We start from the raw sequence: 27,576 nt of genomic DNA, 5'->3' as shown, positions 1-27,576 counted from the left end.
TTTAGTTAAATATGCACAATTTTGTTTATTGAAGAGATTAGGACAAAAACATAAAACCAAATACAAGACAAAGCACCAGAGGCAGTAAAATCCCACCATGCACATCACCAATCTTTCTTCCTACGAGTTTATAAAATAAATGCTTTAAAAAAAAAAAAAGAAGAAGAAGTCCCTCAACACAGCACCATCTTCAGAGTGTAAAAACATTACTCTTTTATATTCTCAGATACCAAAATAGAAGCAAGGCCGGTTAGCTGCAGATTTGTCTCTTGATAAGGAACTCTGAACCATCATCTCGGGGAGTGGGATCAAAACCTTCCCACAGGGCAGGCGAAGAGCATTCATACGTCAAATGCCAAGTAGCTGTACGCACATGCCACAGACTATAATTAAGCACAAAATTCAAGTAACATTTACAAACTACAGAGTCCACATGTACCTATCCAAAAAACAGGACCACTTCACAAAAACGCATACAGGCAGTAACATCAGAACAGCTGAGGTACTGGAAACACAAATAGCTATGCCAAAAAAAAAAAAAAAAAAAGATGTGTTGGTTTTCCGCTGTTTCCTCCAATGTCATATAGCAATATAAAAAGCAGTTAATAAAAATCATTTGCCAGTCTAAATCAACATGAAAGCTTTAACAAAGGGGTGGAATTGCAGGAGGGAAGGAGGGGTGGGCGGGTTTAAAATATGTCAGTTAGGGACAGGAATACCTGAAGAGAAATACAAGTTTGTTAACTACAGCATGTAACATGTCACCCCAAGTCAACCCGTAATTGAAGTACTGGCTTAAATTCATCACAACTGTGACAGATTCATCAATAAATAAAATCTTGACAATAAAAAAGGTGCATATTACAATGTAGTTTTCAGGAGATAGGTTTGTGTCCCAGCAATGTTCAGCTTATTGACAGGTGAATAAACAGAAAAATAAAAGAGCATCCTTGTTTGCAAGTCAAAAATGAAAGCAAAAGAACCTAAGCCACTGCCTTACCAAGATATTTGGGGCAGGGGTAGGTGGCATATGCTTCTTGCTTCTGAAAGATCCACCTTCTGTTCATATTCAGGTCATCATGTAGAGACTTAGCTGGTTCTAAGATCAAATGTGTTTCCTTCTTTGAATAATCCAAAGGAGATCCTTCTGGCCCCAACCTGGTCAACTTGATATGCAGTGGGTCAAGGTGAAAAGCCAGTATTTCAACAGTCTTTGAATAATCAAAGAAGACAATTCTAGAGTCTTTTGCTAGCATGGTGAGAAAGTCCGATTTCTGGCTCCCTGCAATAAAAGCTCTAACCCAAAAACAAGCCCACCAAAACCAACGGCTTTTGTATTCAGCCGCATCTACTCCGCTTATAGAAAGCTCTTTGATCCAGTGGACACTGCTATCGATAGAAGGTGGGGAGAGTCATCGCTACAGATTTATTTTACTGTGTATAGTTTCTTGTATAATTTTCTAGGAGTATCCCTTCAAGTGGCAAGCGGAGAGGGACTGCTCCATCATCAAACTTGCCCCCACTAGATCAAAGAGTCTTCTGAAGGTTCTGATGAGAACATCTGAATACAACTAATTAGGAGAGAATTTTTCCCCTCCAAAGAAATAAAAACATTCCAAACATCATTACTCCCCCGCCCTCCCAAAAAAGGTTAACTTATATCTGTCAATTTAAAACTAGGAATTCGGAGACATGTTCCAAAACCTTGTTTAGCATTCAGTTCTCATATTTTCCTTTGTGCACTTCCCACCCACCTTCCTGAAGATGAAGCCCACTGGCAAACATCTGATTCTGAAAACAGGAAACCAAGGAACAAAATAATAGCTAATTGTACCTTCCCTGAATAAGGACTGAAATTAAAATTATCTAACAGTGCGATGCCAAAATGCAAGAGTTCCTGTCCACTGGGAATCGTAAGTGTTTGAATGAAATGGAATCAGGAGTGGTGTAGTAGTGGCTGCCTCAGAAACGTTGGGTGTGCAGTGTCCTTGGCTCCATATAAAGACGAGAAGCTACAGCTGCTCCGTGCTGCTGCCTCCTCCTTTTTTGTTTTTCGATGTCGGTCTAACCTGATAGCAACAATTCCTCCTGTTTAACCATTCATGGGCTACATTGGTTCTTGAGCGCTCCTTCTCCAGCCTTAAAAAAAAATCAAAACAAAAGCTTCCTCCAAATAGGTCCGGGTTTGTTTGTTTTTTTGCTATCATGCCAGGATGATAGAGAGATATGATTCTGCGTTTTCAGAAAGGTCTCCCTTCACACGTTGTCCTTTCTGGACCATGCATTACCCATTACAAGTCCTGATGCTTAGTTAAAAAATGGATCTGAATCCTCTTCCATGTTCACATCAGGCACCAGCTGATCTGTTACTTCCTTAGCACCGTATCCTGAATTAGACACATTAAAATCTGTGGAAAACCAAGGGTGGTCCAGAATTTCCTGCGAAGTCAGCCTCTCTGTGGGCTCTCGGCGCAGGATGCTACGTATAAGGCATTTCGCCTTGGGGGACAAAGTCTCTGGAATGCTGAACTGGCCACGGCGGATTTTGCTGAAGAGAGAACTGGGTTCAATGTCATGAAACGGATAGCGTCCCACTAGCATTGTGTACAGCATGACCCCTAGACTCCACACGTCCGCTGCTTTGCCGGAGTAGCTGCCGTTGGTGTTCAGGATTTCTGGGCTCACATAGGCTGGACATCCATGCTTGTCAGAAAGGGAGTCGTCATTTCCTCGCAATATGTAAGCATCTTCAAGGCTCTCCAGTTTCACTCTAGACCTGCAGAGCAAGGAACAACAAACCAAAGAGTAGACTCAGTGACAACGAATCATATGTGGTATCAAAGAAAAGGCAAGACTATTCACTCGGGCTGGGGTGCATATCGATACCCACCGGGTTTCCCCCATCCTCCCGTTTTACCCAGAAAATAAACAAATGAGCAGTTGCTATAAACTCTGAAGAGCATCCCCATTCTGGAAAAAGCATGGTTATCGGGAGATGTTCTGGGTTAGATCCGGGTTAGAAGCAGAGGGCATATCAAGTAGCAATCTGACCAGGTTATTTTTTTATAAATGGTAACACCCGTAGCTTCTATTCTATGGGTGTCTTTTCATCTGAACCTGTCTTCCATATTGTCTCCATAAATCTCGTTCATGCTTATCATTTTGTGCATTTAATACTCCATTAAGGTGTGTCATACAAAATGCGGTGTATATGTTTGATTTCCATTGTTGTTCCTTAGGCATTTATTTAGAAAAATTATATGGCTGCCCATCTTATTTAGGAACTCTGGCCAGCTGTTTCCAAAAATAGATGGGAAACTTGCAAATCTAGGCCATCTCTATAGCATAGCCTGAAGTTCCACCTTGAATTATCCATTCAGATAAATGCACAAGGAAGGCTGACTGCCTACCAAGCGCCCACATGAACTGGATCCTTCCCTGAAACTAATTTGACTCACCATCCGCATATGGTTAAAAACTTGGCTTACATTTTAATTTAAAGGTAGAGATATACATCTCTAAGCATATATACAGTATATAAAGAAAGAGAGTGCAGTCAGATTTTTCAGTCAAATCATACAGGCTGGGGTTATTCCATTTACTTAATACTGTCAGTAGTAGGTGTCAGTCACTCTGCTGGGTCACACGTAAGCTAACTCTGAGATGTCAAGCATAACATCTGGCAGTTTTTGCAAGGAAAGCATGTGCTTTATAACTGAGTTAGAGCTTTCCCCATGCTTGAGAAATCAGTAAACAGCTCTTAGTCCCTGTGAATGATGGTCTCGTAAAATCCAAGTGTATGAGCTCAGTATCTGCAAAAACTGTACCACTGCACTAAATCAAACCAACTTTTATTACAGCTGATCTCAATCGTGAAGATCAGTTCTTTGGGAATATAACCATTCCTATTAGCCCTGAGAAAATAAAATATCCCTAAAAGGTATAGAAAAGCTGGATAACCCGCTTAAACTCATGCGCTTAAATGAAGTCACGTATCACATTAAACATGCAGAGATTTATTATAAATCTATTTTTCCAATGGCAGCTTCTGGATTGCTTAAACGTGTCCCTTTCATTAAATACCGATTAACCTTTAACACTGTCACTAATGAATTGCCTGTTATTGCATGAAACAAAACCAGAAACCACAGCACATTCCCTTTCCCCGCACCCTGAATGGACTGCCAGAAAGAAATCATGTAAAGGGGCTTAGAATCCCTACTGGTCCATCAAAGATGGGTAACTCTCCAAAAATTGATCACAAAAGGACCAAATTTTGCATGGTGGGAAAAAAATCAACAAAAACTAAAAGTGAGTCAGATCCATCAGATCCATCTTGGGGCTACAGAGAAAAACTTTCCAGAAGAAAAAAAATGAGATAGGTAGATGGACAGTGACTGATTGCTTCATTCTAATTAATCTTTATTCCTCCTAGTTCTAGCACAGATTATACAGTAGCCCTCGATTTACAACAAACAGTTCGTTTAGTGACTGGTCAAAGTTACATCACTGAAAAAGTGACTTGTGACAGTTTTTCACACTTACAACCATTGTAGCATTCCCCATGGCCATATGATCAAAATCCTCTTTTAATGATGCCATAATCCCTTGTGGGGTGGAGTCTGGGCACCTGAATTTTACTGGCCGGATGCCATTCCTGTCACCAATGCAGAGTTTTATTCAGCAGATATATTCTCAGTGTGCCCAGAGAGAGAAATATCTGCCTCTATCTAGGATCAAACTCACAGCCTCTTGATTGTGACACGAGAGCTCCACCTCTAGGCCACTGCTATGATCAAAATGCAGGTGCTTGGCATAGTTTATGACGGTTGCAGTGTCCAAGGGTCACCCTTTGAGACCTTCTGACAAGCAAAGTCAATGGGGAAACCGGTTTCGATTAGTAACAACCGTGTTACTGACTTACCAACTGCAATGATTCACCTAACAACTGGGGCAAGAAAAGTCGTAAAACGGGGTAAAACTCACTGAGCAAACGTTTCACTTAGCAACAGAAATTCTGGGCTCAGTCGTGGCCGTAGGCTGAGGACAACCTGTACACAGCTTACCCTGCCCTTCACAATACACACACACAGAATAGAGGAAGGAGACAGAAAAACACACAAGAGTGATAGGCAATGTGTTCACCTACCCAGAACAAGAATCAGATATTTCCTAGGGCGCCCACTGGTAAAAGGACTAGAAAGAATGGTAGAAACATGCTGTTTAGTCATTCTCTCCCCTTGTTGTTCTAGCCTTGGTTACCTTTAAAAAGAATCTCCCCGGGCCTCTACATTCTTCCAATTTTGTTCCTCAAGATAAAACCCTGCCGAAACGTCGCTCCCTCCCTCCCTCTTTTTATTTTTCTCAGCTCTTCCCTCTCATCCCAGATATCTGATGCCCAACATTACTGTGAGGTTGACGAAGGAAAGGGTGGCTCTCCTTTGTTACATTGCTGCCTCTTTCAACAATGCACACACTGCAATAGCTACTACTGTATCCTTGCACCGGATTTGTACCAGCAAAATAAAAAAAAGGGGGGGGGGGCAATGGGGGAACAGACGGACACAATGCAATCCTCTGCTGTGTTTAAGAATCAAGGACCTGCATTCAGAAGAGAGCAGATTGTTTAAAACTAGACCACTGAACAACAGCTGGCATTAATCCACTTGTTTTACTGTAATCGCTGGCAGGATCAAACAAAGGAGCAGTAGCCATGTTTTCATACCGCTGAATGGAGGGGACCAAAGCAAATACAACGAGGATCAACATCTGTGTTACACACGTACATTCTCGTTCTCCCTCCCTCCCTCTCCTCTACACACATGCAACACTTCGTCCATTATAAAAATAATAACAAACAAGTTTCCAGAAAAGAGACCTTCCTCAAGCAAGTTTTGCATTAATTGAGGGCAATTGTTGCTATAAGGCAGGGGTCTCCAATCTTAGCAATTTTAAGACTTGTGGACGTCAACTCCCAGAATTCTGGGAGTTGACGTCCACAAGTCTTAAAATTGCTAAGATTGGAGACCCCCCCGCTATAAGGTACACCATGCAGTCAGAACTAATAGCCAACAATCCAGAGGACTGGTTTGTTTGACCTTCTCGTAACTGGTATACAGCAAGGTAACTTTTATCCAACTCTGAAAGAAGAAGAAAAAAACCAGGCAAAGAATAAGGTTCTTCTCCAAAAGCCAGGAAAATAGATTGGTCCCTGTCTCTCCCCATGTCCAATGCTTATGGCCAAGGGGCACTACTCACCTGAAAAAATGAAGACACCCTCCTATCAAGCTCAATTCCTGGCAACTGCATCCATGCCTTTTCCTTAGCATTATTTTTTTTTCCCCAGGAGGCATTTTCAACTTTCTAAGTCTGGCCAAAGGGGACTGAATTTTCCCAGGAGATCTCCCATTCCTGCAGCCCTTGTCAAGAAATGCAATCTCACTTTTTTTCTTTCTCCAAATGATGTAAGGCGGGGGGTGTCAAACTCAAGGCTTGGGGGCCGGATCCAGCCTGCGGGGTGCTTAGATCTGGCCCATGGGGCCACCCTGGAAACAGCGAAGGATTGTCCCGCGATGCCTCCATTTTCGCTGGCAGAGGGTTGCAGGACGCCAAAAAAAGACCTCGGGAGCCCATTTTCAATGGCAGGGCGCTCAGGCTACCACAGGCACCCCCCACCCAAGTGACGTTGAGCTGGCCATACTCACCCTGGCCACACCCAACCCGGCCCCTCCGAGGTCAAACACAACCCTGATGCGGCCCTCAATGAAATCGAGTTTGACACCCCTGGTGTACGATGTGCAAAGAATTGGAGAAGCTGTGCTGAATTTCCAGATTAGACAAATGCCATCAACAGTTAAAACGTACAGCTGCCATTGCCGGTAATTGTCAAAGCCTACAGTATAAGCTGAGATGACACGACCTTTCAAGTCTTCAAGCAGCTAGTTACCGGCACCACAAATTCTGTACCTCGACTTCCAGCAACTGCTTGTTGTCTCCCTCTCCCAACTCTAGCTGTGGGAATGACGGCATTAAGATTTGATAAATGTGGGCTTTCACCGTGAGATTAGACCGACCTTATAAAACTTACTATATAATGCAACGCTTCTTCCCAAGGCCAGCATAATTATAGTATATCATTTCAATTCAGAAAGTGGAGATGCAGCAGACACTTAGAAAGACAGCATTATGCATTTATCAGATCACTGATAGAACCCTGCATTAGTGTAATGCTTAAGAAAACAATCAAGCCTGAATCATTGCTATTTAAAAAGGGGAAGCGATTCTGTCTATGAATGCTTTCCCATTACTGGTGAATGAAACTACAAAGTGCAATCAGAGGGCAGCAAATAGCACTCAAACGGGAAATGCGTCTTCATCCCCATAGAAACTGGCAGGGAAGCCCATGAAAAACAATACTATTCTTTATCAATGCCACATTCATTACTTGAGTGCATTCAGACATGGCTCTTCAGCAACAGAAGGAAACGTGATCACTTCAGCTACTTGCAGTATGAACTCCAGTTATTTCGGATGGACCATTAGCCCACAGCTTAAGGTATTTCCCACCAGGGCTTTTAGATGATAGATAGATAGATAGATAGATAGATAGATAGATAGATAGATAGATATACAGTTGTTAGTAAGTAGGTAGGTAGGTAGTAGATAGAGATAGATAGAGAGATAGATAGATAGATAGATAGATAGAGAGAGAGAGAGAGAGAGAGATACAGTTGTTAGTAGGTAGATAGGTAGGGAGAGAGAGAGAGATACATACATAGATAGACATAGATAGAGATAGATAGATAGATAGAATAGAGAGAGAGATACAGTTGTTAGTAGGTAGATAGGTAGGGAGAGAGGAGAAGATACATAGATAGACAGAGATAGAGATAGATAGATAGATAGATAGATAGATAGATAGATAGATAGATAGATAGAGAGAGAGAGAGAGAGAGAGAGAGAGAGAGAGAGAGAGAGACTCTTCTCAGAAAAATCTGGGGATTTTGAAGAATTTCTGACTGAAGGAAATTTCTGTGAGAAGGACTTCATGTTGTTTACAGGGAAGTACCTGCAAGGGTGAAGATTGATGGGTGACAAAATATTTGACAGGCTCTGCCTACGTGAACAACAAAAAAGGAGAACAAAAAAGTACTTCAGAAACAGGATGTGATAGCACCATCAGTTAGAATATGAGTGTGACTTATTTGATTTATTACATCTCAGTAATATTTTAACGTAATTGTTTCAAGTAGACATAGCAGAATTTCCCATGCTTCCATTTCAATTGATACACATACAGATTTCAACTTAGATCATGGGAGAAATACAGGTAATCCTCAAATTACGATCACAATCGAGCCCTAAATTATTGTTGCTAAGTCAGACATTTATTAAGTGAATTTTAACCCACTTTACAAGCTTTCTTGCCACAGTTGTTATCACTGCAGTTGTTATGTTAGTTACACAGTTAGTTACACTTTGCTTGTCAGAAGGTTATAAAAAGGAATCCCATGATCTCGAGACACTGCAATCACCATAAATATGAGCCAGTTGCCAAGGGTCTGACTTTTGATCAGGTGACCATGAGGATGCTGTAACGTCGTAAGTGTGAAAAACAATCGTAAGTCACTTTTTTCAGTGTTGTTGCAACTTCGAAAGGTCACTAAATGAATTGTTGTAAGTAAAGGACTACCTATAATACAAGGACCATAACAGGGAACAGAAAGTTTCTATGAAAATGAATCATGTCTCCACAGGTCACTGTGGAGGTCACTGATTCAATGTATGTTTATAACTTTGCAAGGGACTGGCCATAAATTAGAAGGCCCTGGGACAATCAGCCTGGGAGAGTTAAGGGTTGTGCATACTGATGGCATGGATCAGGACGTCTGAGCCCCTGGACTGTAAACACGGAGAAAAAATTGCAAGCAATTTCACATAGTTAAACTGGTGAGAAGAAAACTAATTCCCCATATTCACTGCTGCCACGATCCCCAGCGTAAACAAAGATTCAGGTTGTATTAACGATGAAATCCTTTATAGGATCTATTTTAAGACTTGTGGGTGTTAACGTCCACAAGTCTTAAAGTTGCCAAAGTTGGCAACTTTTGAGCAAAAGTGAATTCTGCCTATGGGGATTCTCAGTCATCCAGGTCATAGGTGACCCAAAGGTGCTTCTTCAAGAGGCAATGGACTTTCTGGTTTTTCTTTGAAGACATTTCGCTTCCCATCCAAGAAGCTTCGTCAGTTCTGACTCGAAGGTGGGGGAATGGAAGGATTTATATCCCTTGTAGACAGCTGGTCATTTGCATTCCTTTAGAGAGTCGTTGAGGCCACTTGGTGGTTTATCTGTGTCCTCGGGGTCACCTAGGTTGTGCAAATGGGTGTGGAGCCTTCAGCAGTTCCAAGAAGGCACATTCACGTGAGCTACTCACGTGACCCTGAGGACACAGATAAACCTCCAAGTAGCCTCAAAGACTCTTTAAAAGAATGCAAATGACCAGCTGTCTACAAGGAATATAAATCCTTCCATTCCCCCACTATCTTGTCACAGCTGAAGAAGATTCTTGGATGGGAAGTAAAACATCTTCCAAGAAAATCAAAAAAGTCCAGTTGCCTCTTGAAAAACGCACCTTTTGAACGAGTGAATTCTGCCTTATTTACAGCACTAGCACCAAAGCCTCAGAAATTAGGGAAGCATGATTTCCAAGAACAAGAGTTAAAAAGTCCCCATTCAAACCATAGCTCAACCACAAACCTACTCCTTTGTGTTAGAAAAAAGTTGCTTTCTGTAAGGTGACAAATGGGAACAAATTATTTTATTTGAGTTAATCTAAGTATAGCCTTTGCATTCCTGGAATGTCTCAGCAGTATTCTTTAGGGACTCGGTTACTGTCATCTTGGTAGAAGATTTAGTTAAGTTCCTTGACGGTTGTCCCGTACAATAGGAAAACTCAGCTCTCAAGGGTAGAAAAGTATCAGCATGCAGATAGTCCTCAACTTATTATCACAGTTGGGGCTGGAATTTCAGTCATCAAGTGATGAAGTCATGAAGCAAATCATCATATGACCAGACCCAATTTTATGACCATTTTATTGCAGTTGTTAAGCAGATTACCAAGGCTGTTAAACAAATCACAGCATCATTAAGTGAAACATATGGTCATTAAGTGAATCTGGCTTCCCCACACTGACTATGCTTGTTGGAAGCCTGCTGGGCAGGTTGCAAATGACAATCACCTGACAAGATGCTGCAACCGTCATGAATGCAAGTTGGTTGCCAAACATCTACAACAGTTGCAACTTTTAGGACCGGTCATTGTTACTTTTTCCAAAGCCTCAACAAGTGGTCGTAAGCTGAGGACATAAGCAACTTTCACCTTAAAAGTGGGTTCCAGTGGCCCTTACTCCTGGAACAATGCTGCCTGAGGCTGCTGAACAAAAAAACTGCAAAACCACAGATTCTTCCTATGTGATTTATATAATTTGTTCTTTACAGATAACAGATAATCAGAGTTGGAAGGGACCTTTTAAGTCATCTAGTCCAACCCCCCGCCCAAGTGGGAGACCCTACACCATTTCTGATAAATGGCAGTCCAATCTCTTCTTGAAAGTCTCAAGTGACGAAGCTCCCACAACTTCCGAAGGCAAGCTGGTTCCATTGGTTTTGATTGTTCTTTCTCACTGTCAGAAAGTTTCTCCTTATTTCCAGGTTAAATCTCTCCTTGTTCTTGGGTGAGCATTGCCATTTTTGTTTTGCAGTGTTCACCAAAGCTGGCCCTACATTTAGCACCTGGGGCTGAAAAGTTAGCTTTTTAAATAATTGGATGGTTTTTGGAACTTCTGGAGTGAGAGCCATCCAGGAGTTACTCCAGCATTCAAAACAGTGACGAAGGAATGAATCAAATACAACAAAAATCCAGGGATTTTGAGGAGCTGTCAAAAAGGAAGCGAAGCTACAGTTCCCTGAACTTCCTGCAGAGCTGCGCCAGGGTAAAAATACTTTTTGTAGGAGGCGTAAAGTTCTACATCATTATTCATTATATGCAGGTAATCCTCCATGAACGACAACAATTAGGCCCAACATTTATGCTGCTTAGTGAGAAATTGGTTAAGCGAGTTGCCCTATTTTATGTGGCCTTTCTTGCCACAGCTGTTAAGTGAATCACTGCAGTTATTAAGTTAGTAACAAGGCTATTAAATGAATCTGGCTCCCCTTTGCTTCTCAGAACGTGATCACATGATTCAGGGACACTCTAACTGTCATAAATACGAGTCAGTTGCCAAGCGCCTGAATTTTGATCCTATGACCATGGGGATGCAGCAATGGTCGTAAGTGTGAAAAACGGTCATAAATCATTTTTATCAGTGCCGTTGTAACTTCCAACAGTCACTAAACGAACTGTTGTAAGTCAAGTGTATCATTTTAGTACTAGCCTAAACAAAAAGATACAAATTTTTAAAAAAAAAAAAAAACTAAGCACAGAAATATCCATATTGGATTAGTTTAAGGTAGGTAGCCTTTCCCATTCTTATATTTTCCCTACCAATGTAGGATACATTGGAATTATCCTCCTCCCCCCATAAGAACATGAATTCTGAAACACAACACATCCGTGTAAAAGAATATAGCAAACCCATCCCACAGAAATGGGCAAACTTTCTTAATACTGTACGAAGAATGTTCAATTACCTGGTTTAGACTTCTAGAATGCCATCTTTTAAAAAACCGAAACGTACACAGACATTACAAAACGTAATAATGCCTAATATGAAAGCTGGAATTTAATAGTGAACTTGTTCCATAGAGAAAAAGCAGTACAGACCTATACTTTGAAGCCAAATTAAATTACATAACTAATCCACTTTTTACTGTTTGATAAATGAGATGTGCTGCCAAGGAGGACAACAAAAAAAAAAAAAAATCCGCCTTCCCACATGCTGGCAAATTCAAAATTCATTAGGAAAAGCATTATTTTTCTGGGATGAAGTGTAACCTCTGCTTTCACCTTCCACAGCTAAGGAGCTATTCCATTTGACCTTGCAGCTTTTCATTCTGTTCTGAGTTAATAAGGTCTATTCATCTTCATATCCATAACTATGTCTTTGGGGGGGGGGGAGCAAAAAGCTTCAAGGAAGCCTGATATGGACCCAGCATGCATATTACACCAAGCAAAAGAAAGTGGGGGGGGGGGAGGAAACCACAAAAATCTACTGGTAGAGAAATGAAAGGTTCTAGAAAAGGGTGATGGGAAGTAGAATTAGGAATACCGCACAATTATTGCTAATCTGTCTCACTGTAAAACCAATCTCCTAAAAATGATGCAGATTGATTTATGTAAGTTTCAAATGCATTCCTCTACCTTCTTAAATGTTATTAAATGTTCAAAATGAACCAAGACAAGTGTATAGCTACACTGCTTGGCTCTGTGCCTCAACCGATTGTATGTTTACAAAGTTTCTTCCTGTTGATTACAGTAGATTCTCTTAACGATGATAGATAGATAGATAAAATAGATAGATAAGATAGATAGACAGACAGACAGACCGAAAGGAAGGAGGCATGCAGGGAGGGAGGGAGGAAGGGAGGGAGGAGGCATGCTTCAAAGCAGTCTCTATAGAATCATGCCATTTACACTAAATAAGTGCATGACAGTATGTATTCCATTCGTTTCACATAAGCATCCTTAGAAAATGACAAAACGATGATTTTCTATGGAGATTTTCAGTCATCCAGGTCACGCTTCTCCCAAAGCTGCTTTTTCTGAAACATTACATGATACAGAAATGAAGAAGCTTCTTGGACGAGATGAGAAATGTCTTCAAGGAAAAACAAAATGCCCACTTGCCTTTTGAAAAAGCATCTTTGGGACGACAAAAAATGTTGGGCGGCTGTTTTGTTTGGGGAAGGGCCAACTTGCCAAAGGGAAAAAGTCAAAGGGAAACCCCTGGAGTTGGAGAAAGGAGGTCCATTTGGTTTCTAGAATAATTATATGTTCCATGGCATGGCTACACCCACCATAGTTTGGCTGGCATGGCTACACCCACCATAGTTTGGCCAGCCTTTAATGAACAGACAAGTCCCATCACAGCAGTCATACCAGGAGCATACCTGTTCAACTTCCAACTGTGCTGCCAGCATAAAGTTACCATCCTACCCATGCCTGAAAGCGCAATTCACAACAAGGGCTTCCCTGGTGTCTGTTTTTAGTGAGTCAGCCAAACCCACAAACCACATGAGGGCTCTGCTGATCCCTGTTAGGCTAAACAGAAGATCTGAGAGAAGCCAAATCTGTGCAAATACAGCAGAGCTTATGGGGCAATTGCTGCACCACTTGTTGTTGGCTCTCTTTTTTCCCCCTTCTTCATCCACCATTTCAGTTTAGCTAGCCACGGGGAATTGCTGCCAGAAGAATGATGCAAACCACAAGCTAAATGCCATTAAGAGACAAGACGTACATGGAGAAGTACATAAAGCAGGCCCTACTGGCTTTGGCTTTATACATAGTGGGAATAGCAAAAAGAAAAAAAAATAATATTTTAAAATATTTTTTAAAAGTAGATACATATTTTTTTTAAAGAAATCAGTCTTTTAGATGGCATGGCTCCAGCCCAGCCTCCTCTCTTCATTGAATATATTTTTAAAGCAACCGCTGATGGGCTGAACCTCTGAAAATCTGAATTGCCATCTAATAATTGGGAAGGTTATCTTCAGTAAATGGTGAGCCCTATCATTGAGCCGTGTTGGCGCAGTGGTTAGAATGCAATATTGCAGGCTGGCTCTGCTGATTGCCAGCAGTTTGATCCTGACCGGCTCAAGGTTGACTCAGCCTTCCATCCTTCCGAGGTTGGTAAAATGAGGATCCACACTGTTGGGGGGCAATAGGCTGACTTTGTAAACCGCTTAAAAGAGAGCTGTAAAAAACTGTGAAGTGGTATATAAGGCTAAGTGCTATTGCTATCACTGGATGAGCGTACCTAGGATTACTTCTGCTTGCGGCAGAAACATCTGGGAAATCTGCTCTCAGAGGCTGCTTCGCCAATTTCCTGTGCGGCCTTCAGCAAGGAACTGTCAGATTCAGTTCCTCAGTTGCAAAAATGGAAATAAAACCAGTGTTGTTCATCTGGTTGCACAGAGGATGATTAACGTGAGACCACACAGTTTTCCACGATTGCATATTATTACAAAGATTAATGCATTGTTCTACTGACTGTTTTCACGCAAATCAGCGCTAAGAAATATCTTAAAATACCCTTATTGTGTCACTTGTAATTCCTAGAAGACTGGGCTCCTTGGGTTTATTTTCAAGGAAGGCAGCATATGGATTTGTTCTTCCTGAAAGCACTGTTAGAGCCAAGTAACTGAAGTTCAGTGGACTGTCATAGCACATATTAACAGGTGAAGAACAAAGATCCAATGCTTTAAGACAAACCTATTACTTGGCAAGAAGTAGGGAATGCTAGAACTTGCATCCTATTTTGGAGATAATTTCCTTTCCCTGAATTTGCAAAACCAACGTTTAGAATGAACTAATGCTACCTTCAGAACAACAGATAAGGTTATACTTTGTTTGAGCCCTCTAGTGAAGTCTTGAATCCAACTCATTGAAGAAGTGACTTCCCTATGTTTATTTAGTTAAGATTTTTATCCCACCTTTATTACTATATACATAACCCAAGATGGCAAACTTACATAGTCCTCCTCCTTCTTCCTATTTTCCCCACAACAATAATCCAGTAAAGTGAGGTGAGTTGGGCTGAGAGAGAAGTGACCCAAAGTCACCCACCTGGCTTTCATGCCTAAAGTGGGACTAGAACTTATGGCCTACCTTTTCTAGCCTGATGTCTTAACCAGATAATCATGAGAAATCCATCTGATTTGGGGATCTATATTCTATCTGCATATGGAATCCTATCTATCTATCTATCTATCTATCTATCTATCTATCTATCTATCTATCTATCTATCTATCTATCTTCCATCCATCCATCTTGATAAACTGTATATCTACACATTAAAATTCTTGTATTGTTCCTAACGCTTAACATAATGAGAAAATATTACTGTCTTCCCAATCCAGAGATATTTCCCACTGTTAAAAAATGGCCACCTAGAATGCAAAAAGCTTCTAAAATAATAGAATCCTTTTTAAAATGTTACTAGAAAAACTGATTAACAAGTATGAATTCTAAGCATTAAATATTATGACAGCCAACATTTGAATTTAATTGAAGACTTTTTAAAAGTACTCGCTGAATATAAATTACTGGCAGGACAAATTGATTGCAACAGGAAGAAAGTGATAACACAAAAGCTGAACATATTATTTTAATTTCAAAACATCGTCTTAGTTATTTCAGGCAATGCTAATAGCTTGACTATAAGAAACATTGATCAGAATAATCAATTAAATGAAAGTGAGAAGGGATCAGTGTTTTGTATTTGGGCACTATCATAAATGTAACACACTCAAACAATTCAGTAAAAAAAAAAAAGGAAAAAGATATCAACTGCCAGTAAATCTCCTAAATCTATTAATGGAAAGAACATAAAATATACATATAAAAAATACAGTAGATCACATTGTGCCACACAAAAGGTAACAGTTCAAGTCAGCATTCTTTAAACACTAATTCAGATATAATAGTTGATCTTATTCATCAGGATCCAAGGCCTTCCTCCCCTCTCATGCCCACGTATGTCAAGGTTGTAAAATACCAAGCATAGAGCAACACAATTCATGTAGTAATGGCTGCCCATTAATCTCCAGCAAGATGAGGTTGAGCACCAGAACATTATATTACAACCAAGAATACATCAAAGCAAGACACCAGTTCAGAACAAAGAATATACTTGGGAATACATAGCTACATGGAACTTCTGAACAAAGACCACATCTCAAAATATACAATTATTTTGAATATATATTCTCAAAACATGAAATAAGCAGGACTCATGTGGACAAGGGACGTTAATCAGGAAAAGGCAAGGAGCGTACAAGAATGCTAGGAAATGGAAGTGCAATTTATGGAACAAGAATGGGGTTTTATACAAGAAATTACCGCCTTATTTTATACAAACATACATAATATAGGAATCTGAAAGTTTTGGGTTTAAAAGAGCATAGAAACCTCCCTGGATGCAAAAGGTCCCTAATTGTAGGTCTGTGTTCCTCATGGAGAGAGAACACATGGAACACAGATTGAACGGGTGTGTTTTATTAGTCATCCTCGGCGTTCACTATACACCGTAGCAGAAGACCGCAGTATGAATTAGAAGTTCCTTCTCAGCAGGCAAAGAAATGCATTCCATATTCTACACATCTTAATCAAGCAACCATTGTGTACCGATTCTAAACACGTATGACTTTCCAGAAAGAATGAATGCAATGCTGAAGTCTGGAACTCTTACAAGCAACCATTCGCCCACAACTTTTAGTAATTACTAAGAACGTACATTCAATGTGAAGCTGAAAGGGAGATCTATTGCCACTATAGTATTGCTAAATAACTAATATTAACAGGGTGTTGTAGGCTTGCACAAATCCGCCCTTTCAGATAGTAATTTCTATAGGCTTATGAAACATTACCGGATTTTTAAAGAACTTCTAAGATCGAAATGAACTGATAGAAGTGCCATGTAAACTGGTCAACCCCAACAGATTTATGTGCCAAATCAATACATTTTTGTTTTACCTATGCAACTTGACTTTCACAACAAGAAAGTGTTTAACTGTTTTTTCCTCCTATGTTCTAATTCTGTACAATGCTTCAGATTCAGTTCTGAAGAAATGTTCTGAAATGTGTGGGAACACAAAGAAAGCACCTGCATGGAGACTCATCAAAGCAACCGTGTCCATTTCCAAGATCATGCTGCTCTGCAGGATTGTGCTACCCTAGCGCAATCCTAAGAACAGATGAAACTGCTTTAGTGAGTCAACACCAGGTGTTCCTTTCATATTCTTGTGCATTGTAAAACGTATCTTCTGAATCACAGCTTTAACGCTGCAAAATCCAACTGCGTTCCCTACAAAAGTTCTGAATCCAAAGTCTAAATCACCCTGAAAAATTGCGTGTGCAGGGTAAAAGCTAAAACCAAACAAGCCATTTTGTAGCATGTGTGTTGTCTGTCATCCCACTTAAGTGGCAGCTTTGAATTATGTCAGATGCTCTTTTTCAAAAAGCATCACCTCCAATAAGCAATGAAGGGGGCAGGTTAGGGATGTGCATCAATCCCGGAGAACCAAAGGACATTCTGCCCTCTCTTCATGCTGAAACTTCTGCCCCACCCCCACCCCCCCCGAAGCGTCATTCTGCGAGTAGAGGACACTGGAAGCAAATCCTCTAAACAGGAAGCAGACTAGATAATTTACGTTTGGAAGCCACAAATTCCTCCGGAACAACATAGGCCAAGAAGTCAAATGAAATTAAAGCACAGTCCAGAGGGAGACTCGAATGGGCTGTTTCCAAATTGGCAACCTCTACGTATCCCTGCTGGTGACCTACCAATGCCAGGTTCTTGCAACGGATGCAGCGTGAAGCAGAAGGAGATCAACTTTCTAGATTGGCATCTTTAAGGACACAAGACAGGATACCACACCAACATTGAAATACAAGTCAAATGTTGTTGTAAAAATATCTCATCTGTTTTATTAATATTATTTAGTTCTTTTAGAAAAGCAGTTAAAAAGTAACATGCTGGCAATTCTGATTAGGCAACTTTAAAAAAACAAAACTGAGAAACAATCAAAGTGGTTTGCACCTTCACAATGTTCCCAATAGGTATTTTGTAAACCTGATGAATCAACTGCAGTCTCTGAAAACTCTGGACATGATCCAACCATTCCTCTTTAAAATAACCCACACTCTGTTTTCATCGCAACAGACATTGCCACCAATTTAGAAATGATGAAAATGCATATACAAAACTTGTAGCATAATCTAGAGTTTAAGACTAAGGGCATAAAGGTGGTTTGTTTTTTTGGGGGGAGAAAAGAATTTGTGCTTCTAGATTTAAGCTGTCAGAAGAGGATGGGCTCAAGAATACAACCTCATGAAATGCTCTTCCCAGTGAACCCATTGGAAGGGGAAAGGTCAAAAAAGCAGCTGAAACAACTCATGGGCAACAGCAATATTAATAGCTCTGTAGAAAGCAACTTGTTATAAAACTACAATCCAAAAATTCATCTCATGGGAAAATTTCGTATTTTTTTTTTTTTTTTTTTGGTAGATTACTCAGCGTGGGATATGGTTCTCCAAAGATTACTGAACTACATACCTCAAGGATGTCAAACTCAAGGCCTGTGGGGCTGCATCTGGCTCGCAGGGTGCTTAAATCTGACTCCTAGGACTGGTCTGGAAATAGCAAAGGACCGGCCCACAGTGCCTCTGGCAGCCAAAATGGGGCACGGGGGGAGGGGCAGCCCCATTTTGGCCAGCAGGGTGCTGCAGGAGGCATCCGTCCCATCTCCCCCACCCCCACCCCTGCCGGCCGGCCTGCGGAGAACTACAGTGCTAATCCGACCCTCGAAGAAATCCAGTTTGATACCCCTGACATACCCCAACAACCCTAATCATCTTGTTGGGAGTTGTAGTTCAGGTACAGCGGCCAAGATATAGCAATAGCACGTAGACTTATATACACAGGGCTTTATAGTCCTCTCTAAGAGGTTTACAGAGTCAGCCTATTGCCCCCCAACAATCTGCCTTCTCATTTTACCGATCTCAGAAGGATGGAAGGCTGAGTCGACCATGAGCTGGTGAGAATCGAACTGCTGGCAGCCGGCAGAATTAGCCTGCCATACTGCATTCAGTGCGGTACCACGGCCCTCGGTCTGCTATGGGTCTGATGGTGAAGAGACCTAAGTTGAAGCTCACCCCCAGCCATGGAAACTCATGGAGTAACTTTTGGGATAACCATTTCCTCTCAGCCTGTGTAATCTGCCTTGAACCATCTGGAAGGGCATTCATCTTGGAACCAAATAAACACCCGGGAGGCCACAAGCTAAGTGGTGGCTTCTCCTCAACCCAGACTTTTCAAGAAAGCGAAGATGAGAGCTTCCCTCAAACTCCACTAAAATCTCCATTTTCTACCCAAGTACAAGTTTAACTGAGGAAGATATCAGGCACAGTAGTCAGAAAAGAAGCGTTCTGAAATGGCAAACCACAGAAATGCCTTCCCTGAGGGGAGCGGGGAGAGGGAGCAGTGGGGGAAGAGCTATCTTTCCTCACCTTTCTTCATCCTTGAAAATGAATTTCCGCAGCTTGAGATCCCTCAGGACCAGCCCGCCATCGTGACAGTGTGCTACAGCGGAGGCTATCTGATAGAACAGCTTGGCTGCCTCTTCCTCCTTCAGCTTCTTGCAGGTACGAACAAAGGAATGCATGTCCCCATAGCTCCGCTCAAAGAACACGTAGGCTTTCGTCTCTCCCAGAATGACTTCGGTAATTTGGTTGATGTTGTCGTGAGGAGGCAGGCAAAAACATGGCGCCAGTAATTCGTGGTAGCAGCCGATATCAAACACCTAGAAGTTTGAGTTCACAGTAAAAGAAAGGGTTACCAAAAGAGGCCAATCACCCCCCAAAAAAAGAGAACACCCCTCAATGCTCTGTTGTAAACATACAGAGTTAGCACTGGTCAACCCAAGCCTAAGAAATAGCTTGTGTAAATCAGCCATTGCCCAGTGGGTTGAGAGAATAAACCTCAACATTTCCCCATCCAACAGAGATTCGGGGGATTCTGGAAGCAGCGATCCCAATACATCTACAGGGTGACAAGGCTGACAAAGAAAGTTAACTGTAAGAGACATTTTTACTTAAACGCTTAAAGCCCTGAGCTTTATTTTCCATAAGGAAACTGTCTTCTCCTCCCTTCCAGCTCCCAAAGTTTGCTGGTTAAAATATAAAAGGTTTCACAGCTGGTGAAGGGAAGGGATGTATTTTTCTCCCAATAAAAACAAAAAGGGGGAAGATTTTTTTATTTTTTTTTAGAAAAAGAAAGCTCTCTAAATGAGGGGGAGAATTAAAAATCCCTGATGGCCCAGCATCTGATTTAATTTTCTATTTGAGATACAAAGGCTGCTGCCCTGCATTAAAAGGAAGTTTACCAGCCTGTAAGTCTTGTGCTTTCCTCCCCAAATTTAAATGAAATTCTAGAACAGCATTTGCAAAATAATAAGCAGGGCTCCCCTATTTTTACTGGAAAGGCCTGTGCCATCCACTACATAAGGCCTGCCAGCACAGCTCTGCCAATAAACTCAGTGGACTCCTGCATGAAATGGTCCACTTTTCTTCCCTGATGGGCGGTGGAAAGAAACAGGGAGGTTATTTTTCCTTTCAGACTGTGGGCAAAAACTATTTAGAGCTACAGATCAGTAATTAGTATATTGGGTCCACTTTCTGACAGAGACAGACAAGGCTAAAGGATTTCTGCATCCATAATTGTCCCAATGGGTTTTTATTACCAATCTGAAGAGTCCCGCCAAGGCTTCTTACTGATCTAGCTGTGCTTTCCAAGATAAGGGGAAAGGATACTTCTCCCCCCCCCCTTTCCCAATGTGGTACTAAGGACATAAGCAAACATCTATGGAGATTCTCAGTCATCCAGGTCATGGTTGTCCCAAAGGTGCTTTTTTTCAAGAGGCCACTGGACTTCCTGTTTTTTCTTTGAAGGCATTTCGCTTCTCATCCAAGAAGTTTCTTTAGCTCTGAAGAAGAGAGAGCTGAAGAAGCTTCTTAGATGAGAAGTGAAACGTCTTCAAAGAAAAACCGGGAAGTCCAGTGGCCTCTTGAAAAAAAGCACATTTGGGACAAGGACGTAAGCAGTGCCCCTCCCAATTTGGACTTCTGGCCCATCTCATCCAGCAGTCTGTCCTCATGGTGGCCAAAACAACTGTCCAAGGAAGTCCATTAGTCTCCCAGCAGATGGCCTTCAGTCATACCGACATTAAGGCTGATCCATGACTCTCCTAAGTTTTATGGTGTTCCATACAAATGCCAAGGAAGCTGTAATTTGGATGGTTTGGTTTTAGCCTGTTTGTGAACTCAGAACTGATTTACAACTATGATTTAATCAAAATTATAATCTCTGTGTATACCTCAGCACTCAATCATACATATTCCTTGGGTGAAATCATGTGAAAATGACAACCACATTTTAATCTAGTTCCTTAAGTTAACCCAAGCTACAGGGGCCCAGTTTCTGGTTCATTATTTTGTGCAAACTTTTAAGGATTGGGTTAATTCAGTAAAATGTGGTTGCATTAACTATGGACAAAGGTTTTATATGAGAAGTCTCACTGGGTTCAAAAAGATCTATAGTTAAGTGGGACAGGAACTTTCTAATCGTGTTTTCATTGCTTTTAAAAGATGGAGATGTGGAATTGTTGGGATCTCTGAGTATGTATTTCAAAGACACAGAACAAGAAAGATTGTGGGATATAGTAAGTTTCAAGATCTCTTTGCTTGTGAGAGCTTGTATAGGAGAATTAGGAGATACATGTATTTATTCAGTTTTCAAACCACTTCAATTAAAAAGAAACAAATAGAAGTGCTATAAGTTCTTCTTTAGAAAATGCTAGGGATACATACATTACCCTGTAAAATGGACTGGGCCCCACTGCATTTAATTTTAATCAAGAGTTCATATTTCTGACACTTCTAAGCAAGTGTCTCTTTAAGAGCAAGCGTATCTCCTTTATGACTTATGAATGAAAGTGCTCCAAAACTCCGAACACTAAAAAGTTACATCAATCCACCAATCATGAATGAATCAGTGCTTGAGACATGTAGAAGATTCAAAAGAATGCAATCACTTCATTGAAAATAATGAAGTATACTGCAAGTACCAGTAGGTAAGACCAATATTATGGGTAAATTCCCTGCACTTGCTTCCCTTAGGAATGAAGGTCAGAAAGTTTCAAAGACAGGTTAATATTATTACTAAGAATGAGACACCAGGTTGTCCAATTTAAGGTTAAATGGCATTTACTTTGTTATTGCAGAAATTACAGTAACAAAAAAAAATATAGGCTTTCTTTTAAGTGAAGAACTAAGGAGGTGAGTTTTTTCTTATCATGTCAAAATCTATTTTTGTCCTCTTTTGACATGGGACAACACTTGCTGCATTTCTATGTATGTAGAAATAAGACTCTGCCTAATTCAGTGGGTCATGCTCCAAGGTTAGCATGCACACGATTAAAGCATCCATCCTTACCAGTCTGATCACACTCTAGCAAAAAACTTTGGCATTCTATGAACTGTTTCACCACATCTGTATCCCCCCTTCTAGATCTTTGAAAAGTGGATGACAAAATGAAAATCTTTTACCTGGACAGATTAATCACTGTCCCAGTGCTCTATCCGAGAAAGAGGAAGTGCAAGTAGATTTTGCTAACACTGTATGAAGTCTAATCAGAATGAAATATCCACTATTTAATGTGTAGGGATGGTGCAGTACACTTCAACCCTGAATGAATGACTATACTCATAACTGTGTCTCCATGAAAAATCAGATCAATTTTCAAGCACAGGAAAAGGTGCAGGCTTTAAACAGCATTTTCCTTAACAGCCATGCAATACTGTCTCTCCAGGCTGACTTTTCAAAGGCTTTTTTTAAGTTGAATTGTATTATTTAGATCAGAATGCCTGATTCTTAACTACTTTTGAGGTCTGAGAAGGAAAGCAGAGTTCATACAGGAGGAGTGTAACAGTCACAAAGAGGTGCCCTGTAAAATTAAGATTGTTATATGAGGAGCCACATATGACACAAAAATTGTATTTAGAATAGGGGTCTCAAACTCGCGGCCCGCGGGCCAATTGCGGCCCACAGGACGATATCCTGTGGCCCCCACCGTGATATGAAAGTATAATATTAGTGCGGCCCACAGGGGGAATGGACCTCTGAAGGAAGTCCCTCCCGCCCGCAGTTCCTCGTCGTGGCTTCTTCTCCACCCTGAACTTTAACAAGTCCAAGTACAGGTCCAGACTTACTGATGATCATCTTCAAGCCATACTGAGGGTCTCAAGTGCCTCCTCTCTCAAGCCAAATGTGGCTCAGATATGTGAGAGGAAGCGTTGTCAAGTCTCTGGCAGCAAGGAGTAAGCTGGAGAAGCCATGTTCTGAGGAAACTGTTCGTGATCTTCATTCAATGTTCCATTCATGTGTTCAGGACAGTTCATGTATTGGAGAAATCATTAACTGTTGATGACATTTGAAGATTTTTTTTAACGTTTTTTGTGGAATCCCTTATGCGGCCCAGCCTCACCCAGCCTCTGCCTCCAGTGGCCCCCAGGTAAATTGAGTTTGAGACCCGATTTAGAAGGAACAAGGATGGGCTATGTGAATGCAATTATTATTGGAAATTTGCAAGTGCTGCAATTCAACTATCTCCTATGTTGGCATTTAAATTCTTGGGGAAATCAACATGTTTGTTACAAGGCAGATTTCTTCCTGGTTGCAAGAGGCATTATGGGAAAGCCCCCCCCAAAAAAACCCCAGCTTCTTAAACATTTCCACTGGAAGTATACAAGCTCTTTGCATGTTCACATGTAAGCATCTCATTTGGAGATATCAGTTGCTCTTTCTGCAGGATGCTAATAATATTTTAATTTCCATCTTTAATAAGCCAATGAACACATTTTAAATAATGATACGAATGGCCCTTTCCAGCACCTTGCAATAGACAACAAGCAAAATCAAATCCCCAGTGTAATATAAACAGCATAAAATACTGAAAGCTAAATTTCCATTAACATCCAGGAGCCATGATTCACAAGTGACCAATGAATGCATTTATATACTGCCCTGCAAAGCAAGTCTTTACAAGCAGCCAGAGAGTGCAATTTAATCTTCCCACCACATAACAGTCTAAATAAAAATCATCCACCAGTCAGCAGGACTGTACAAAGCTACTTTAATTATTTTAGGATGTTAATGGGCTTCTTGTTTGCCTCCAGCCATCAATGAAACCCAGGATTACAAGATCTCTTTACTGATTTATTATTTTAGAAAACCTTCACTGTGCGTTTTGGAAAAAAAAAACCTAAAATTGAAAAGACACAAAAATGACCATTTTCTCTATGTTGCCATCTGTTAAACTGATGAATGGCATAGAAAACTGGTGCATTAAGCAGCCAGGAAGAGTATACTGTACGCAGCACTTTAGGAACAAAGGAAACAGAATGGCCTCGGTGAATGGGTGCTAGTTTCCCCATAGACAAGCAGGAGGGGGTTTCCTCTCCCCCTCCCCCCCAGTTCACAATGAAACTAAAGAGGCTAGGGGGATGGGGAGCCAGCAACGCAACCAGGGTAAGCAACATTGTTTAATCTTAAAAATGCAATTCTGTAAGGCTTTTTGAATGGTTGCTCCAAGGTGGGGGGAACGGTATTTGCAAACAGCCCATCACTGTAAAAAGAAAAAAAACAAACAAACAAAAGGCCGGGCAGGCTAAAGGATTAAAAAAAAAATCAGCTCTGCAAACTCAAAACCTTCGGATGATGTTTTTGGGAAGAGAAACCGGTACACGGGTGGCTTGCAGCTTTAGGCAAGGCGAAGCTACCAGCATGCAATTATTCACTTGGAGAGAGAGAGAGAGAGAGAGAGAGATGGATCTTTAGTTATTCGGGTTTTATCCCGCGTAAAATTGGAATTATCCTGGCGACGTTTCGACGAAATATTCGACGAAACCCGAATAACCGAAGATCCACATACAAATACCCGCGAAAACCTCAGAAAACAAATATATACATATACATATATACATACATACGTACATACATACATATATATATACACATATACATACATACATACATACATACATATACATACATACATATATATATATATATATATATATATATATATATATATATATATATATATATATACACACACATATACATACATACATACATACATATACATACATACATACATACATACATACATACATACATACATACATACATGAATGATAAAATCCCTCTCCACCACCGTCCCCAGAAGTATCCTGATTAGGAATGATCGGCATGGTGCAAGTTTAAAAACAAAAAAAAATCGGAAGGAAAGGAAAGCGCTGCATCCAAGGGATTCCGATTTGAAACCCCACTCCCCCCCCCCTTTTTTTTCCCCCAGTCTTTCCTCCCCCCGCGGGGCTTTGGCTCTAGGCCACCGTTATAAACGTGGCCCATTGTCTGCAAAGTTGCCGAGAGCCGTTTAATTATGCCAGGCTTTTGTTTGTTTAATTAAATTTCCCCCAGCGCCTAAACCGGAGGCTCCCTTCCCCGGGCAAAGCACACCCACACATCCACACACTCTTCTCCTTTGATTGAGTACCCTTCTAAAAATAAACTTGCTAGACACCGAGAAAGGCCCCGCTGCGCCTGCGAGCTTTGGGTGTGCAAGGAAGGCAAAGGCGGCAGGTTAAAGTTACCTTGCAAACCAGCTCCTCCTCGGTGTGCAGATGCACGGCCCGGAAAATGTGGTCTCCTTCCAGAGGCTCCAGCAATAAGTATTTCCCGATGCAAGAAACGCAATGCGACAAGTTCGGAGTCTCTGGCGGGCTCGGCGAGCCAAGGTTGGGGCTGAAACTCTGGCTGGATTCAGTCTGTCTTATAGACGAGAGCTCGTCGAAATCTTGGGTTTTATTCCGAGGTCTTCCATACCGCGCTATCGTGATTGGGGTTGACCTTTGTATGTTCATGGGGATGGAGAACAATCCCTCCCAAGAAATGCCCCCCCCTCCCAATTTTCTTCCTTTTTCTTTCCTTTCTCCCTCCCCTCCCAATTCTTTTGGTGCGATCAGGCCCCCTTTCGTGGCTGTGGTGGTAAGGGGGGGAAAAAAAGAGCGCTGGGAGGGCAGGTTTCTTGGAAGGATCTACAGTCCGGTTTCGCGGCGCGAAGCAGCAGGGGAAAGGACCGGCTCTCGTCGCTGGGAAAAAGGGGGCGTCGGGAGCGGGGAAGGGGGGGCGTCGATCAATCCAGCGCTTCTCCCCGCCGCCTTCGATTGCGACGTTGCCGACCTCTTCACTCTTTAAAAAAAAAAAGTCCTGCAAAGTAGCGAACTGAGCGAAAGCGGAGCCTCCTTCACCCCCGCCCACCACCAAAGAAACGCCGCGTGGTTTTAATATCCAAACATCTGGGATCGTTATATCAGTCTCCGATTCCCACTCCGACTCGCGTGGAAATCTTCACGCGGGTTATTTGAACGACGGGCGTTTCTTTTTTTTTTTTTGCTCTTTCTTGCTTTTTCCAATAGGTTTTTTTTTTAAAAAAAAAATTAATAATAATAACCTGCTTTAAACTGTAGGGGGCGTCTGATCTCTTTTTTTCCCCCCTCTCGTGGAAAGGACTATATTCAGAGAAGCAACCCAAGACAAATAAATAATATTAATTTAAAAAAAAAATAGCAGCCGAGTTATTTTAACTTCAGCGGGATGGCCGAGAAGCATCCGCTTAACGGTGTGGGGAAGCCCGCCGTTGGATGGGAGCCGGGTTTCTTCGAATATCGAAGAATAGAAAAATATTTTTTCTTCGGCGGAAGAAAAGAAAAAAGAAAAAGAAAAACGTTTCCCAAACTAAAAAAAAAAAAGAAGCGCCGCTCCTTAACCGGGATAATGAAGAGTGCGCAAAGGCTCCAGGAGCTGCAAGAAGAGCGCGTTGAATTGGTGGCGTTGCGCTTCCTTTGATCCGACGGAAAAGTGCAAGCGAGGACAAGAAGAAATCGATGCTCTTTAGCTTTCCATTGGCCTGGAGACGACGTCCGCTCTTCCTTCGTCGTTCCCCCGGATGGTTGGAGTGCAGTTGCACATGCAAACAAAAAGAAAAGAAAAAAAAAAAGACCACAAAGGACGGGGAGATAAAAAGAGAGAGAGAGAAGAGGGGAAAAATCACCCTCCCGACGATCTTCTCGGCCCCTTTTCCCCAGACTCCTGAGATGCAGACTAGGAAGAAGGCAGGCGATGCAGCCACTTCAATGCGAACCACTGTCTATTGCAGGCGCCGTTCTTTATTCCTTAGAAGAGGGAGGAGGAGGAGGAGTGGGGAGGAAAGGGATGGCCGAGCCAATCCCTTTCAGCAAGCCATCGTCTCTTCTTCACCATGTACGAATAGGCTACTCACGGGGCTAAGAGTCTTTCTTCAGCTCGCCGTGCCTCCCTATTCGGGGAGGGGGGGGTCAGAAGCGGCGGCGGCGGTTCCGACGTTCCACGGACCCCGCGCACAGGCTGACTGCCCGCTCCTCACCGCGGCGCAGCGCTCTGGCTGCCAGCAGAAACGCCCGGCCTCCCGCCCGCCCCCCCCGACCCGAGCGGCTTTCCTATTGAGCCAAGGAAGCGTCAATCGCGCGAGCAAGCCTCCCAATCCCCTCCAAGTCTCCTCCTCCTCCTCGTCTTTCTCCTTTCCCACTCATTCAATGAGCCGGTTGCAGGGTAAACAAGGTGAAATATCCTTCCGCTGAGCAGGCTGTGAAATACGAGCTTTGTGAGCCCTTTCTAGCGGCTACTGTTGCTACTACAGGGCTGCTGCTGCTACTACGGCGGCGTTTCATTGACCTCTGCGCGTTTCCGTTTGGGCC

General features: G+C 41.9%; 1 protein-coding gene across 1 annotated transcript; it reads right to left on the bottom strand.

Moving 5' to 3' along the window:
* On the bottom strand, nt 1–27,258 carry TRIB2 (tribbles pseudokinase 2). Its single transcript, XM_026674300.2, has 3 exons — nt 25,435–27,258; nt 19,231–19,523; nt 1–2,776 (listed from the first exon to the last, which is right to left on the bottom strand). Exons 1-3 carry the CDS (start codon nt 25,702–25,704, stop codon nt 2,308–2,310), a joined length of 1,032 nt encoding a protein of 343 aa, XP_026530085.1. The 5' UTR covers nt 25,705–27,258; the 3' UTR covers nt 1–2,307.
* Nucleotides 27,259–27,576: the final 318 nt, after the last annotated feature.

Source organism: Notechis scutatus, chromosome 1 (assembly GCF_049901735.1).
Source record: "Notechis scutatus isolate UNSWTSFEM ecotype Mainland chromosome 1, rNotScu1.2, whole genome shotgun sequence".
NCBI classification, from domain to species: domain Eukaryota; kingdom Metazoa; phylum Chordata; class Lepidosauria; order Squamata; family Elapidae; genus Notechis; species Notechis scutatus.
The sequence above is the reverse complement of the archived record's forward strand: the minus strand, read 5'-3'. Positions and strand labels throughout refer to the sequence as shown.

Bases quoted from the DNA above. Each gene is read 5' to 3' on its own strand.
- TRIB2 (XM_026674300.2), bottom strand. From the start codon at position 25,704: ATGAACATACAAAGGTCAACCCCAATCACGATAGCGCGGTATGGAAGA. The intron at 19,524-25,434 runs GTAACTTTAACC...TCAAACTTCTAG, and splicing joins AGGAGGAGCTGGTTTGCAAG to GTGTTTGATATCGGCTGCTA. The intron at 2,777-19,230 runs GTGAGGAAAGAT...CTTGCTCTGCAG, and splicing joins ATTTTCAAGGATGAAGAAAG to GTCTAGAGTGAAACTGGAGA.